We start from the raw sequence: 18,581 nt of genomic DNA on the forward strand, positions 1-18,581 counted from the left end.
TTTCTCTATATTTTCCCCATCGCTGTTGGGAATTGACGCGAAAGTCGTTTATCCAATGAATTTCCAAACATCGTGTAAAGTATGTAGGAATAAAGATAGTGATATCTCCTTTCCTGCCTTGAAATTCCGTCACAGAAATGAAGTGACATTCGGCGCGCATGCCTTCATGATAGAAAATTCAAGATAAAATCGATAGTGTCAGTCACAGCAGCTCGTGTAGTGACCACGCCCACCACCTACTACATCAGCTGATCATAGTAATACGTGTAGTGTATTCATGAATGAAGTAGCATAGCACACGCAGTCTAATTATATTCATCGTGACGTATTTCCGGTTTTTACCTTAGAGCGAATCAAGTAAGAGCTGAAGCGTACAAGCACACACGGTGTAGTATACACACACAAGTACACAGTAAAGCTGGCAAGATATGAAATAAGTTATATTGGAAGTAACGTTCGACGTTTCACAACTATGGAATCTGAAGTGATCATTTGGATTTTGTTACTTGGAGTTTTTAACTTTTCACTGGCTATGGACCAGGGGAACACACCGCTGAAAGGTAAGAACTGTTTATTTAGGTTACGGAGTCCTAACTGCTCTTGGGACCTATCTAGTATCTATAGGGTTACATTCTCCGAACTTTGAATTTTCTACTCTGGTAATGGTATCAGTCCACTCTGACAGCTGTTTCTACTTTTATAGTCTGTTTAGGTGGTTTAAATGACACAGGAACTGGTGATACGGTATTTGTTGTTTATAAATACTTGTGCCAGTAGTCCCGGACGTCAGGTGAGACATTTACCTGGGTGTACCGTCTCTGATCAACCTTCCGGCACGGGAGTCGCTCACTTCGCGCGCTAGTTACTTCAGAATTGGCTTAAAACTTGTTTAATCTATAGTATTGTGTAATTACACAACCTTACATAATACAACACTGACACAATATAAAAGATGGTTATGTACCGGCCCGATATCCGTAGGTAGAATTAAGTTTGAAAACAGCGGGGTCCCGCTTAGAAGTAATGCTATACCTTTAGCTTATAAAATTTATATTGGCCTTACCATAGAACACGTTACATAGTATAGGGGTAGGTAGTGATATCGGTGTGGGTAAGTTCATACAAACAAATGTAGCGTGTATATCTGATCATATTTAGACATGATTTAGATACCGTTTTCACCTGTTGAATATGATCACACCCGAGCCTTAAGGTAATACAGTGATAGGGATTGAAAACGTCGTATTTGACTTTCTGTAGGTCGTGTACTATGATATAAAGAACTATTATCTTTGTTTTCAGTCTAAATAATTGATTAACATATCTAGATTTGCGGTGTGGTGGAAACATGTAGCGCATTGTACTCTATACTACAGCTACATACACCAGGTAGACAGGTGTTATCATAGTCCTGTTATGATTGAAGTACTTAAGGAGTGTCTTTTACTTCTAAAAAAACTGATATTGTAAACAGGTGTATATATATATATACATATATCTTGAAAATCTAACGGGCTTATACATGTAAATTGAGACTTAACTTATTTTTTTAACTGTCAAAAATAGTGTAATACCTGTTGATGGATAGATGAACTTGAACTTATTCACCTTTACCTATGCTCATTAATTACAGGTAAAAAATCATGATCAGGTGTAAATTAATGAATACTTAATCAACTACAGGTGTTAAATTAGAATTGTCGTTTAATCACATATATGTTAAAATTTGTACATACCATAGGTATTTATGGGTGGAATTTGACTGGGAGTGTGAATCACATCTTGTACATGTGGGCGATATCTATTACAAAAAATCTAAAGGTCTATTACAGAGTTTAAGACACCCTGATATCGGCCTTCTCGTATTGGCTCAAGTTGGTAATTTGAAGTTAAAATCCATATGGCGTGTACAAGTATGTTTACTAAAATAGATTTTCTGTTTTGCTGTGTTGTGTAGCCAGGAGGAAAATACACAAGTTCACAAGCATTCAGTGTGAACGCAGCTAAAATAACACAGATATTTTCAAAACTACATTTAGACAAACGATCATGCGAAAATATATATGGATTATTCTGTGGTCTATATATATGTAATTTTATGTCTGGATATCAAAACAGTGTACGCATATTATCTTCTGTGGGTAAAAACTGGGTCCTATTCCAGCAGCACACGGTCACAATGAAAGGAGAGCAATAATTTGCTGTTGTAAATATTTTCACTAAGCTCTGTTCCACTGTTGTGAAATTTAATACCTCTATATAATTTGGCTAGCAGGTTTATATGCTTATTACCAGTCAACACACAGCTTAGACCATAACCACTTTCTACTTAATACAGATCAGGAATGGCCAAGGCCCTTTGTTTCATATATTGCCTTAATTCCCAGATTATTTTTTTAAGAAGAAAAAACAGTAGAGACTTGGGTACTGGTAAATATAATTAGGATTAACTGAATTATACAGAGTTGAAATGGACATTGAAACAAACGTGTAGAAATGAACAACTCTTGTAGATTGTAAAGGTCTTTGACTGTAGGGTGACATGTGGCATGTTCAGATATTTGTTTTCTGTTTGGTTCCAGTAATTGAACTTTGTTACATTAAAGATTAACTTTGATAAGTCTCATTAAATTAACTTTTTAACAAAAAGCTCAGCTTTCTTTGTCGATAGGTTTCAGTAAATAAGCTTTGTTACAGTAAAGCTTCATACCTTTTCTGACCAAAAAGTGTAGCATGCTAATTAATAAGTATGTAATAAATCAATTATATATTTTTTTTTAAAGAAATCTCTCAATTAATTTGACTTTGCTTTCCATATGTACAACAGAGTATGTTTTTGTTCTACATTTTGGAGGTACCTAAAAAATTGTAAAATAAAATAAAATGTCCTAAATTAATTGACAATTAAACTCCTTTTTTTAAACGTTTGGTAAAATTGTAATTTGATTGTATCGTGCTATTAATAAGTTAATTGCAGTTCTACATCTAATACACTATTACAATATGCAGGACCGCTATTTACATAAAAGGTTAGGGTCGAGTCGTTTTGACTTTTAATGTAATTTAACAAACATCAGGCAGACTAGGATCGATACGTGTGACATTTTTGTACGGGAGATAATGCTATTTTTGTGTACTGTTTTGACATTAAACAATATTATTGGAGACACATTACTGTCATTGTGTGTTTAATCCAGAATCCATTTAACACGGGATTTGGGTTTTGTGATGTATTTCTTTAAAGAGGAATGACTAAAACTATTGATTACAATTGATGTTATTAAGAAAAGTCAAGGCCTTTCCAACATACGTTTGATCTAAGTTGTCAATAATGGATGAGAACATCTATTATTTAATTTCCGCTCGCATGCAATATAAAGGATCCATTCATCTACACGATAAAAATTGCTTTATAGCAATTGTATCCTGTATTATTATTGATTGGGCTGACAACAAAACAGTTACTGCACATATCTAACACCGCTTCTGTAGATCCGTTTTCTAATTTTGATGGATGTCCGTCCATCTGTAAATTCAGAAGATTAGCATTTATGCCGTTTTAGCTTTAAAGAGACAAGCAAAATAGTTCTCAGTTACTCAAGTGCCCCGTAACGTATGACCACAGATTTCTTGTCTTCTTTTCTCTTGTTTACGTAACACTCACCATAAGTTATAATGTTTGCACTTGCAAACTAGATACTTCATTTGCATATTTCAAATTTATAAGATGACAGGTTTAAATTCTACATATGATAACAGTTGACTTCTAGCTTCATGCAAGAAGTTTCTTTTAAATCCCAGTCAGTTGGGTGGTTGACTGACAAGTTAGGGGTCGATGGTTTGATCCCTGGTTTGGGCAAAAACAGACTCTCTTGGCACAAAATGGTGTTTGTGACCCTCCCTGGGTGATAGGTAGCTATTGAACCTGAGTTGAAGTGGTTTTCAGGGAGGAGAAGGGGGGAGGGGAGGTTTTAATTATATACTTGTCACAGGCACATTTGTGGTACAGCTAGCGGTGCAGATTTGATCTCCAGTTTCAGCTAAACATATTACCGGTTGCTTTAAAATTTCTGCTGTTCGAATTGTTCAACGATGAAAACTCAGGGATTGGATTTAGAGTTGTATTCATACCTAGCTAACACATGTGGGTGTATAGATTATGTTACAGGATGTGTAAAAAAGAGTTTTCAATACATAACCGGATTGTGTATATCTCGCCTGTTGACAAGATAAATATTTTGGGTTGTACGTTTGTCTATCGGTACACTCCATCTAGAGTGAAGGCGATAGTTTTTGAATGGAGCTGAAATAAGATATTTATGCAGGAATGTAAAAAGAGCAGACAATTGGATAGAAACACTTATGAATTCTTTAGCCAGCAATACACTTATAAGGGATAGACCTGCAGTATATCATATAGGTAAAGGGGATACACCACTGACAGGAATATTGACGTTGCAAAACTCTTTTGAAAGCATTTATGTTGAAAAAGTCGCACCTGTTTCTAGCGGCCATCTTTGGAAAGTGCAGTTATAAAGTGTTGTCTTACAGCAGGTGGCCTTATAATACTGTTTCAATTTATCAAATGTACGCAAAATCTCTTTTTTTTTTTTAAAGTGGTCTCTTTACACAAGTGTCTCCTGATAGAGGTGGTATCTGAGGCAGGTTCGACTATACCTTAACTATATATATAATGAATAGTGACAAATTTAATAGTTTGCAAGACTGGCTTTGTAAGACAAGAAAAAAACACATGATTTCGGCTGTGTATGGTTATTCTATTGTTGAAAAAATGTCTCACGAAAAGTAAATAAATATTGCTGTGTGAATCTTTTTTAAGGAAAATGTTTCATCATACAAAACTTGTCTAAATTGAACCCTAATTATAAGCTCTGCAGAAACCTGCATAAACCAGATTTCTATCTTCAGGTTTCATAGAATACATTGGCTTGTTACCTATCTGTCCCCATTGTGTTAGCGATATAGTGTTAAACAGTTTTTAATGTAGAATGGATGAGGTGATAATAAGGATAACACTATTTTCACAGTGGGAGAAGGTATTTACTAATAGTGAATGTGTAAGAAAATATGAAACATTTGGCTAAATTCAATTAACATAGCAATTTTTACTAAGGATGTTGAAAAGCTGAAGGTCAATTAATGAAATTAGATTTATCGGGTTATAACTGAATGGAATCCTTTTAGTCCTAGATACAGAGCACTAGCCAGTAGGTTGTTCCGGGCCTGAGACACTTTCCATAGGACCAATAAATGAGACAGAAACATAATTATTGGTTCGTTTAGAGATGGAGCCATTTATCACAGCAGGTGGGATAGTGATTGACATCGTCAGATTTTGACAATAGTGCGATGTTGTTCTCGGGGCCTAGTATCTGAAAGTTCAAGGCCACATCTTGGATCTTCATCTGGTGTTAAACGTAAATGATACACATTGCTGTACTTTAATTTGGATAATGCGGGTATGATATATACTTAATTATATAGTTTAAGGGTCCCTGTCCCACTGCAGGAAAAAACACTAGAGAGCTCCACTGTTCTTTTTCGTACATACAGTAATCTCCCTTAGAATTTAATTTGGCTATAAATGTAGTGCAATTTTAACTGAGCCACGAGATTTACTTCTGTTAACCAGGCAGCTCAGTAGGTTAGAGTAACTGTTAACCAGGCAGCTCAGTAGGTTAGAGTAACTGGTAACCAGGCAGCTCAGTAGGGTAGAGTAACTGTTAACCAGGCAGCTCAGTAGGTTAGAGTAACTGTTAACCAGGCAGCTCAGTAGGTTAAAGTAACAATATCAAGATCGGAGGTCAAGGGTTCAAATCCTGGTCTTGTCATGTTGCATTTTTACAATAAGAAAACATAAGTTAACTCATTCACCCCTGAAATTTCATTATAAACTATTCCAACATTTGAATTGGAAGAGTTCAAATGCCTCTTCATGGGTGAATGAGTTAATTGATTTTTTTATTTCATCTTTTATTATTTTTTCCATGTAAGTCCCATAAGGCAGGACTTAAGCTTTCTTTTCTATGTAGTCATGCCAGATTAGTTACAGTTTTTGGCAGTGGCACAGGGATCCTTAATGAAGGTATTGGGACTGATTATCCCTTAATTTACCCCTATGTAACTCTTGTAGACTCTACCATGCATTCCTGATTGTTATGGATGAGTCCATTATGGTCTACAGTGATGAAAGGGTTAAATAAGCTTTCTTCACAAAATGCTAATACATGTATATGTACTGGAAAATCAACTGCAATCGTGAGTTGTCAAAGCAATCAAAATTTTGATACCTATATTCCTTTCATAATTTATGATATGCACAAAAAAGTTAACACAACAAGATTTTTTTTTTATCATTCAAATAGATGAATTCACAATCCCTGAATAATCGGATGAATAGAACCAATTATAAACTGTCCTTAAATTCTTACATCCCAGATTATTTATTTAGTTCAGGGAGTGCTGCTTTAGAAGGCAGATAACCATAGATACGTTCCAGCAGCTGAATCAGAGGGAGCTTGAAAAGCCGTTGTGTCTGAAGTTATAAAACAGGCGGTGACATGGACATACAAGTAAAGGGTGCGTCGATGGGGTTGTATAGACAGCATTGTACTTTGGTGTTAGGTGTAACCTGACATCTCGTTTCTATTAAAAGCTGCAGATGACAGTTGATGTCTATTATAGATGAGTATGTAGATTTCTATACCTACACAAGTCTATAGGTTTTATAGAAATGACTCTCTGTGTTACTGTGTTGGTCCTGGTGGGGTTTCAGCATAGTACAGAATCTTTCATAGAAAAGGTATGGCTGCTAGTTCATTAAGCAATGATTATTAGGTGGTGAGGGGGTCATTAACCGATGAATACAGTTAGTAGGGAAAAGATTCGTTATCTAATAATTTGGTGGTAAGGAGGTTCACATCCTTGATATTCCATGGGTTTTGCTCTCTTACATTCTCTGCACCCCTGGAATAAATGATATTGTGACAAAATTGTAGGCTTGTGGTGATAGAAGTAGACCACAAGTTTGATCCTGTGATGTAGATCAAGTGAATCTTGTGGTCATGACCTAATAGTAAAAATCTGCTGCCACCTTGTAAAGACAGGTATCGGCCTAATGATTGGTCATTATACATTTTTTGTACCTGAAACCAATCAAATAGCAAACCATGTGCCTTCCGTTCTGTCATGACATGTTCCAGGGGTGCAGAGAACAAAAGACTGCGTAACTCCTCGATGATTGTGAGGAAGGATAAATGAAAGAGTCGTATTGTTACAGAGATTCATTGGATAAATGAAGGTTCATGGGCCCAAAAGTGAGGGTTCATAAGTACCGGTGTCGACCATTAGATTAAGGAAGGTTTATCAGTTGTAGTAATGGATTAGTGAAGAGCTGCATTAAACGATGGCAATACAAGAAGAAATTAAAATTTTGCTTCCAAAACCATCCATTTAGGGTAACTGTGGAATATTCTATCCCCGACAACAACACTAGCCTGTAAAATTGAACAATAAAAAACGGAATGAAGATAGACTTTAACGTGTTACTCTGTTTCCTAAAGGTAATGTCTTGTTTTTAAGATTTTAAAGTTCATTAACAAAGTTATTTCCAGTAGCAGGAACTGTTGTCTTTAGGAGATTGCCAAGAGCCCCTCCAGTTAAACACAGAGATGCCAGGAACGGTTTGGTTTACAGCCTATTACTCTAATAGAGAGGAACTGTTGTCCTTATTAATAAAACCAAGTAAGTGCTCTAACACTGATTCACAATTACCAGGTAATAACCTCGGCTTTAAAACAGATATTTCGTCGTAAAAATATTATGAAAATCTGCCTGTAGTGTTTTCATAATATGCCGAGCCCTTTATAATACTTTTATATTGTCTTATAATGTAGAAAAGTGTTTTCTAATGATATAAATATAAAATCTTTAGAGAATGAGCAATGAAATCTCTAATCACGACTTAACAGAAAAGTGGCCTAATATAATCCATTGGCTTTACTATAAGAGGGCTATATTATAGTCTTTGTGTATATTTAATGGAATTAAGTGGCAATAAAGATCGTAACTTTTTCTCTCAGTTTCATATTAGCATATAGTATAATAGGTGTTATATAACCCATTCAAGTACAGATCTAGTTCATACAAAATAAAACTCGAAAATCTCCGTCTGTCTACGGGTCATGTATCATTCTGTCTGTGACATCACCTCATATAGTGCCTCATTCTGTTGCCATTATTTTTGTGCATTTACCCTTTGAGATGGCCAGTTGAGTGTACCAAACTGAAATCGGGGTCTTGTGCATAGTTATGGTCCTTAGGTTATATTCGATACCCAAGTTTGTTTGGTGCCTTGGAGTTCCCTTGCTATTTCATGTACATTTACCAAACTTTCTATATTTATGAATTGCTGATTTTCATAATTTTTATGTCTGAATAACAATCTATCGTATCAGATTTTGATAACTTGCCTTGTCGGGAATTGGTAAATAACAGTTGAAGCTATATGTCTTTCAGCTATTCCTTGACATTAAGGGATTTAAGAAGTCAAATAACATATTCCCTGAAATGTAACACAAATGTTCAAAATACAGAAGACAAACATCATTTTGGGAAGTCACCATCATATTTTCAAGGGTTTGTTAATGGAACGGCAGCATCAGAATAAACCACATTCACCAGAATCGGGTAACGGGTATCGTTAATGAGGCACAAAATGTGAAAATTGTGTGTTTAGTGTACTATGCTGTGATGCCAGCGTGTGTAACGGGGATGGGTAGTATTGTGTTATGGACATGTAGTGGCATCATTTTCCTATACATATATATATATAACCTGTTATATTTGCATTATAATACATTTCTTTGTTAAATCCTACCTACATCATACTTAAATAATTCATTTCCTTGTAGATATTTTAGATCATCTAATTTACATACTAGTATTTCAACTTTTCTAATTTACATACAAGTTTTTCGAATTAGATATTGAATGAAAAGTCTTATCTGAACAGGTTTTTATTCAAATACACAAATTTATTTTTGTCGTCTATTAAAAAAGATAAGTTACCTAGTGATTACCTGGGGTTTATGCTTTAAAACTTACCTGTATACACAGGTGTTTTCATTTAGTCACCTGAGAATACAATGCAATGAATTTATATTATGGTAAAGCTTTTTATTTTTTAAAAGGTTCTACAAAAGATCTCCGGACATTAACACAAGAATTGACGTTTTTGTTAGTTTTCAAATTTGTCATACAAGTCAAGTCAGCAAAAATTAACACAGAATTTTATGTTTTATGTTTGTTTTTAAACCTCTCATACATATACTTATCATTTCTCATACATATAGTAGGTCAGAGCAATTACTTATAATTTCTTATTCTCCAAAGTTCCTGGATCATTTCATCGGCTATTAACCAAGTAGAAATGACGTGTCATCATTATCTTTCATGTCAACTGATGAACACAAAAGTAATCGCTTGGAAAAGATTTTAAATGATCAGAAAATTATGATAATTAGACGACATTGATAGAGTTGGGAAACAAGGGAACATAGCTATCATTCTTAGTCATAAAAGAAGAAGAAAGCAATTAAGAATGAACATAAATATGATATTTATCCTGACTACCTTTATATATACATATAGCTTGCATTTAAGGTTGTATGCCTTGCATTTAAGGTTGTATGCCACTTTGACATAACAAGGAAATCAGAAAGAGTAGTTTTGAAAAAACATGAAAACAGGAAAAGAAGGCTTTGAATTGGCGAGAAAACAGGAAAAACGGGATCTTGAAATATATCAAGGAAAAAAGGAAAAGAAGAACTTTGATTATATTTGCAGAAGTAACGAGTGGTGAATGGTCCGTTAGTGACATTATATCAAGGTGTTAATGCTTGGATTTATACAGCGTCAAGCCACAATTTAATCCAACCATAGTTAGGCCCACTGATCAAACAGCCTGTGTTTTTTAAGGCAAATATAACTTCTTTCTATTAAAAGGTGTTGTAGCCGGTTTTTGATCTTTTGCTAGTATTGAAGAATCAAGATTGATGGCCAAATGAACAAGTCGTATTTCGTTTGGGATTGACTATCCCAGGCGATTAAGGTGGTTTAAACATTGACAAACATCACAGATGATCAGACATTCCCGACATCAGACAACCTTATATATATATATTGATCATCAAAGACATGTCATTTGGGAACATGGTAATATCGACTTTGTATCAGAGGTGAAAATCCTGTGATAAAATGTAACGCTTGAGACAAGATATAATGCTTCAAATGAGGTACGATGTTCCGAAAACAATCTGATGCTTCAAACGAAGTTGTGAGGGTTCAGACGAAGCTGTGAGGGTTCAGACGAAGCTGTGAGGGTTCAGTAAAGCTGTGAGCTTGGCTTCAGACGATGTGCCACTTCGGATATTGGCAAGCCTTTTATGTACATCCATCTTGTACGTATTATCAGCTGTGACAATCCGGCACTATTAGGAAAGTCGTTACGCCTGATACGACCATATATGGCTTCCTAAAATTAGATCTCTACTTAGGGATCCACCTGTCATGTCCCGTGTCATTTTTGTTTTGGAAATCTTACACCATTGCGTCTGCAGTTGAACTCTTGAAATCGATACAGAATTGTTCTCAACCTAAAAAAATAAAAAAAATAACAAGGCTGAACGTTCTATTGGTTCTTAGATAAAGCCTTAGTTCGATTTCCCCACTCCCCCAGTTTTATAGTGGAAGCCGTGTACACTGCTGACAAATTGATCCCTGGGACTTGTGACTAATCCATGGTCTAGCTTAAATTATCTTTGATTCAGACTGGAATTGTTAGATTCATTACTAGAAAGAAAAATTATTTGGTTATATTTTTCACCTGTGAGCTACAAACTGTTAACTCAACGATTTCCTGATTTATAAAATATTCGTAGATTTACAATCATGCAATATATTAGCTGTCACAGGTAAGATTGTTACAAACATCATTTAGTGGTATGTCTCTCGATATCCCCGCCCACAACTTGTATGGTGTATTCTGTCTATTGGGTCTGTATCATTAACTCATTCACCCCTGAAGACACAGTTTAACTCTTCCAATTCAAAGGTTGGAATAGTTCATTATGAAATTTCAGGGTTGGATGAGTTAAGTCCCAAGATGCTGCTGTTAGACATTTGACACGACTTTCATGCGAGGGGAGGAGTGTAAACTGTAACCATAAATTGAGGAACAACATCATCCCAGGATGACGAGGAATTTTGTTCCGAGAATTGAAGAATTGGAGACATTATTAACAGGATCTATTTCTGGAGGAGTACATCATGCCAACATGGATCCCAAAGGATTACTTTTCTAAAAAAAATCGAAAAATTATAGCAATTTTCCCGGAGTATTTTAGAGAGCTGACCAATTTGATGGCTTCTGTCTCCAGAAGGTGAACCAAAGTGATACAATGTATACATATATAGAGCGAAAGTCATAAGGCGGGAAAGACCATCATGGCCTACTATAGTCACAAGGGAATTTCGTCCTATAGAAGGATTGAACACGCATACAAATCAGATTATCCCTCCTACAAAGTCTAATTGGAACGTGTGATATTCCCGATTGATCTTGGATCTGCGTTCTGTGAGGCTTCTGTGTATAAAGATAGAAGAATTTTTCTCCTCGACACCTACGTCACTTACAACCACTAAAGTACTATGTCTACCCGCATGTTGGAAATCCAATTTTAAAATCAGTTATTCTGGACTATTTTAGGAATCGTTGATTAGGTATTTTTTTCATTGTAACTATTACTCATAATTGAATAGTACCTGAAAGACCCTATTAGAACAATATGAAAATTTGAACTCTTATTACTAGAAATTAAAAATAAAATTTGTATTCATCAGTTTTGTAATTTGGAACATTTTAGTCTTTTGAAAAAATAATGGACAGAACTGTGTTAGTAGTTGAAGCTGGCGGAGTCACGTGAGCTAGGATTTAACTGGTAGTCACAATACAGTCTGAAGGTCGCGAGATGCACCGGTTATATAAACCTCTTTAAACAAAATTCAAGTGAAGCTAATACAGTCAGTTTGAGGGGCTTACCATTTAAAGTACAAATAAAGTGCATTCAGTTCATTTTAGTGTACAGGTGTATAGTGTATATGTATACAATATTATATGTGTCGATAAAACTGAAGCACAGTTGGGGCCACAGGACACTTCTGTTGATCAGGTTTCTCATTGGGTTAGAGCAGTTGCTTAACAGTCCGAAGTCCTGGGTTCAAAATGATTATATAATAATTTGAGGTTCCTATATACTGCTTTATCACAACCTAGTTAGAAGGTCATCTCAAAGCGGTTCACAAATTATTATCCGTGGTTATAGGTCCTTTGCAACCAGTCAATATCTTTCTCAACTCCCTGGGGAGCATACAGCCGCTGCTGCCATTTCGGCGCTCACAGCTAGCATTCAACAATTCTAGCACTGCCCAATCATGTACTCATTTACAGCTGAGTAGACTGGAACAAGCGGAGTAAAGTGTCTTATTCAAAGATACAACACAGTGGCGTGACTCAAACCTGCAACCCTTTGGTCATGAGCCAGTGTCCTACCATTAGACTACTGTGCCTCGACACAACCCTTTGGTGATGAGCCAGTGTCCTACCATTAGACTACTGTGCCTCTTAATCAAGCTCTTTTAAGAATAGATATATCAAAGCTAAATTTTATGGTTAAAACAGTTTTCAATGTGATTCAGTGATTTAAAGTTAATATAATGTCCACTTTTGTAAATGCCAACGGTGGGTGTGCACAGAAGTTTTTCCTATTGTTTTGAGGTCTCCAGAGCATGTTACTTTCCATTTTGTTTTGGTATGGGTTAATATATATGTAGCTTTGCTTTCAAATTTTAATGGAATTACAATCAAAACTATTAAAGTTTCTAAGGGTTCATGAAATTTGACTAATGACAAGAACCTTTGAATACATTATTTTATGTACTTTTGCTTTTAAATCTTAATGGAATGACAATCACAACTATTAAAATATCGAAGGTTTATGACATTTTACAGAAAATCCAGTAAAGAAATCAATCGAGGAGTCATTAGGCTTTTCTGTAACTAGCAAAAGTTTGCATTTAAAACTGTTTTTTCCGATGTGGTAATATTTAAAAAGAATATTAAGATATCTGTGATAGTCAAATGCATTATCCTATGACATGTGCTAGAATTAAATTACCGTCTGAATTTAAAAATCAAGTAAAAGACATAGACACTGAAATGAGTAGTTTTTGTCACTCAGTAGCATTCACTTGGGCGTTAGGATCCAGGCGCTTTGCGTCAGCGTTTCTACTGAAAGGTGTGATGGCCGTCAGATGGGACAGCACACAGTGACACATTAGCACCGATGTCGGCCAAACATATTTGTTGGTTCTGCGATAATTCTGGGAAATGGCTACAAAAATAGGCACCAATAAAATGAAAATGGAGACGGTTCTCTTAGATATGAAATAAATCTGCAAATGTGGTGAGAACACTGGGTTAGGTGATCGTTCAATAAAAGCTTTTTGGAAGATTATGGAACAGTTTGTTTGGCACAAAATGTTTTTGATATGCTGGCCTCAGGTGGTATAAAGGAATTCAGCTTATGAACAGCATTTTTTCAATGTTCTTGCTGATATAAATACGATTTAGTAATCATACATATTCTATAAATCCGTTTTGGCTGACATGGCCATTGAAATAAAGTTACATTATAAATGTGTAAATCAATCTAGACATAAGCATGTCCTACTGTTTGCAGTACAATGTATTGACATTGTCACAAGTGCAAAGAATATTCCTGAAACAGACTAAGGGAGGGGGAACGAAGCATCAAAATGACACTGATCAATAATTTGCATTCATAGCCTTATGAATATTTAATCTTCTGGTAGATTCATATAAGCTCTTTCAGGGGAAATTGATAATATGCATACATATATATGTAAATACAGTTTTTGTTAAATCTTTGCTAGCTAGACCCTTCTTACGTGATGGTGGTAAGAATAGGGTTATTCAGAACTGTACATGGATATATTAAAGTAAATAAAAAGATATAGCTGAGATTTGGTATTATTTACAAAGAAATGCTTTAAGTATACTGTGAGATCCCACGTACAAGTTCATTGAGACCGTGGAAGTCCTTGATATTGCGTATCATAAAGATCTACTTTTAAAATCTGCATAATGTGCTCATTTTCTTAAGCTTGTGCAGTATTAAAAAGATTGGATCTCTAAAACTCTGAAATACATATTCAGGTGCTTTCAACTTCAGAAGGTTTGAGTTTACCTAGCAGGTAATGACATTTGGAACAGCAGGCTACACACATGTAAAGCTTCTGAAATACATACCACTTTTGAAAACCAGAAATTGGCAAAATTTCTAAATCTTTGAAAAAGAATTCTTATAATGTTATCTGTATAAGGATTTCATTCTGCATTGCTAAATTACATCTGGCAAGGATGCCTCTTCTCATTGACAGCCCCGCTCGATCAATTCATCTGAATATTTGTATTCTCTTTTACCAGTAACCTTCCAGTAAATTATTTATAAATGGAAATTCCTGTGAACTGTTCTTGGAAGTGAATCAATGAAGTTTTGGATTTTAGGTCGGGATCAACACCCTCACCAACAGTTGTTCTAGAGCAATGTCGTTTTAAATGTGTTTAACTAGCAGCAATTTAATAGGATATTTTCAAATATCTTTTAAGGATATTTGAATAAAAATTTAAATGCTTAGAACATTTGATATTGGGATCTAAAATAAACAGCTGGTGACAGGAATTTTAAAAATACATCTACATTTTGAAAGATACTTGAAAAATTGATTGTAGTGATTATATAAACGAAGCTTTTCAGACACAACAACATTATTTCTGCAGATAAAAATTCCATTCTTTCGCTTTTGTGAGGGAATTTGCATACAACATTTGAATATGCTTTTCACAAAAAATAGTTGTAGCTGCAGTGTACCGTATTTGCTGTAATTATTGCGCCTCTGTCCTTTTAACCAATTATTTCATTTTTTGAGCAATTATTGAAAAGATGCAAGTGCCCTATTCTCGAAACTTGACCGTTCATTCTTGCCCCAAGTGAATACAAAATATAGAACTATACACTTAATAGCAGACACCACATCTCATGTTGTGACAAAACCATTTTCGAGTGTTTTAAAAAAAGAGTGAACAGTTGGAATTCTCTGTACGACAGTTGTTTCACCTTCATTTAACTGCTGAAACCTATTGTTATCTTAATAAATGCCTCCTTCAGCCAATCTTCAAACACCCTAGGTGCTTATTACAATTAATTTGGTATTTATCATGGAAAAACTCATGCAGCTCTCAGATTTCACTAACAGAAAATATTAAAATTCTGACATACTGAAATTCAGTATCAGCTGTTGCTATTTTTGGAGAATGTTGGAAGGTTCTGCATTTACGATATTATAACCTTCCCTTTCTTAGCACCCAGGGCACTTACTTTGTCAAATATGGTAAATTTAATTTGATGTAGAAGTCAGTGTGACCTCATGGTGATAAAAATAGTGTTGTTGACAGCACATCCCTGCACTAAAGCTTTGTCAAAGGTAGGGTGTCCTGATGAGTCTATCAATGCTGTGATATCAGACTGTTATGTACAGACGGAGTTAGAGTTAAATGCGTTTTACAGACATACAGAGTAGGTGTCTAAATGCCGTCTAGAGGTGCATAGCCAGAAAACATACCATTATTTTTTGTGTATTTTGTAATGATTGTGCTCAGTCAGGGAGATATATCTGGCAGGTCCAATATTAAACAGACTGCATGCCATTTTTCTCCAAAATCCTTTTTCTTAATAGATTGACATTTTGATATCAGAACTGTTTACGTATTGGTAAACATTGGTTGTAAATTATCTCTTAGTTTTATTGTCACAATGTTGTTCATGTCAAGTTTCTGGATCCAGTCATACTTATGATTCATTAGAGTTATTCAAGTTTATGGCTTATTTTTTAAATTCAATTTGTTTTAAAAACATTTACAAATATATCTTTTTTTTGTGGTATTATCTTGATCCGAAGATGGTGAATATGAAGATTTAAAAAAAAAGGTTTTGTAATTATAATAAAATCACTCATTCAATATTTATCGTTTAGTTTTAATAGATGTCAATTTACCCTGATGAAAATTGATACAGATGCAGCACTATATGAGTCATGTCCCCAGCTGAGCTCAAAGCTCAGGGCTCAAAGACTTGACAGTTACAGCCTGTTAATTGTCAATTTTCGTTTCACCTCGCTCCCCACCTTCTGCTTTCCTCGGGTCATTTTACTTAACTGTTGCAAACCTTGCAAAATGCACTTTAGGTTCATAAACAAGAACATTTACAACTACATACAATTTTATACATGTCATCCAGACGATTAACTTTCTTACAATGTGGTTTCTTGAATAAAGAGTTAACCATTCAATGAAAACCTTATGGAGTTTTGATAGTCTATGTCGGTGTTTCTGTGAAAACTCATACAACTGTAATGAGCTATCTGATACGAGAAATCATTTTGTACTCAGTTAAACTTGGAATTCATGTTCAACATCGTGGGTAGAACGATTATGTGATAATTAACCCCAAATGGATTCATTAAGTCCCACTTTGCTTCAAGTATGTAGGAGAGAAAACAATTTGTTTGGAATAGGAATCGTTGCATTGCATAATAAAGATTCGTACTTTGTATATGTCGGGCGGTGAGAAACGATTAAAGTTTCTAACTGAAGCTATTTGTTTTATTGGGTCAATTTTGACGCCCAACATTTTGTTTTTTTTGAAGCTTCAATTTTGTAGAGTTTATCTGCCATCAGGAAGTCGAAAATGGATAATGCTGGTATTATGTGTCTAACCGTGAAATAGGCGTCTATAGCCGGCCAGTCGCAGGCGGTTGTGACCTGATCTAAGATAACTTTATCGGCACTTTCTAGATAACACATATTTTGTGTATATCTGAGGTATGACTTAATATGACAGATTTAAACAGTCCTGTTATTTACTTACGCACGCTTATCAACTTGCTCATGAGAAGAATAAACAAAGTCGCTGATCTGGGTCAACATGGAAGTGTGAAACAAAATACGAAGAAATGACTTCAACAAGTCTTCTACCCAGTGAACTGGGCTAGGGGTTGCGTATTTGGGAAAATCTGGGTTTGTGATCTGGGCAGGGTTTATATTGTAACGACAGGAGTTCTTAATAAGAGAGTCGCAGATTGTTTATCATTTCAATTTTAGTTCCTTGATAATTTATCAAATCTTTCTTAAGATAGAACTAACAGCCAACCCATGTTCACGTGCTTTACAGATTTTTTTGTGATATGCTTTGTGATAAAAATATAACTACTACAGACTGAATATTAAGAAAGGGATTCACACTTCATCTGTTCTGTATACAGGCATTAAAATTACTCTTACTGTTTCCAATCAAATTTCCAGAACTTTTCCACTGATATTAAGTCAGCACAAACTGAAATTGTGCACAGTATTTTTGCACATTGCTTACCATTTTTTTATTTAAGTATTTTTTGTTGGAGTTATATGCCCTTTCTATAAAGTTAATATAAATCTTGTCCAGATAACTCTGCGTCCAGTTTACTTTGAAATATAGTGAAACTCCATTGATTAATTCACCAGTGTTGTGCACTGGAGCTTACTTTTTTTGATCTGGGTATTTTTATGGAAGTTGTGTCCCTTTCTCGAAATCCTCAACAAAGTTTTGTTCGTTCTGATTGACATCTGAATTATGTCCAGGAAAAAACTCATAAATCCTTTTAACGGACTGTTATATAAAATTACTACATATTTTTTTTGGCTCGTATGCATTCTGTTGTGTACCATTGTAAATTTTGTTTATCTAGCTTTTTTTTTAAAGAAGTTATGTCCTGTTTGTGAAATTCTCTACCAAGTCTTCGTTATTCTGATTCACATTTCTATTATGTCCAAAATAAAGCTCATAAAAACATTAACCGGACTTTTATAAAACTTTTGCTTGATATATACATTTTAGCTTCCTTATTAAAGTGCAACTGAACAGACGACCTGCACCTAACTTTACATCCGGGATAATTACGGCAGAGAGACGGATTGCTATTGATAGTCTGTGTCTTATAGTTCTAGTTTAACCTGATTTATGGATACCGGTATCTACTATCATTCAAAATAGTGTACCTGTAAACAGATTAATTATTCAAAAATTCAATGCTGTACACTATCGCATTGGCAATATTTAATGGTGGAAGGAGAATGTCAATGATACATGAGTCAGAGTTGATATTATTGTTGATGTTCGTCGTGTACGTGGGACGGGGTGATGCACCGAGATTGCTTGTCTTGTACCTGATAAACACACCTGTTGATGTTCCAAACGATGTCTCTATCTAGATATCATACGTACGTATTGCAGTTCAGCCTATACCTGGTTGTAAATTTATGTTTTGGTCGGGGCGTATTTACCTTTGCATGTTTGCACACCTGAGCAAGCAAGGTTATCTTTTCG

At 35.0% G+C, this 18,581-nt stretch overlaps 1 protein-coding gene across 2 annotated transcripts in view; it reads left to right on the top strand.

Annotated features, from left to right (window-relative positions):
* The first annotated feature begins 353 nt into the window (after positions 1-353).
* LOC110442986 (epidermal growth factor receptor-like) overlaps positions 354-18,581 on the top strand; it is a 203,358-nt gene continuing 185,130 nt past the window's right edge. For both annotated transcript variants that reach the window (XM_021486888.1, XM_021486889.1), the window contains exon 1: positions 354-560. In XM_021486888.1, the coding sequence (XP_021342563.1) occupies positions 473-560 (88 nt within the window). In that variant the 5' untranslated portion in view covers positions 354-472. The remainder of the gene's footprint in view (positions 561-18,581) is intronic.

Source organism: Mizuhopecten yessoensis, unplaced genomic scaffold, assembly GCF_002113885.1.
Source record: "Mizuhopecten yessoensis strain PY_sf001 unplaced genomic scaffold, ASM211388v2 scaffold716317, whole genome shotgun sequence".
In the NCBI taxonomy this organism is placed as follows: domain Eukaryota; kingdom Metazoa; phylum Mollusca; class Bivalvia; order Pectinida; family Pectinidae; genus Mizuhopecten; species Mizuhopecten yessoensis.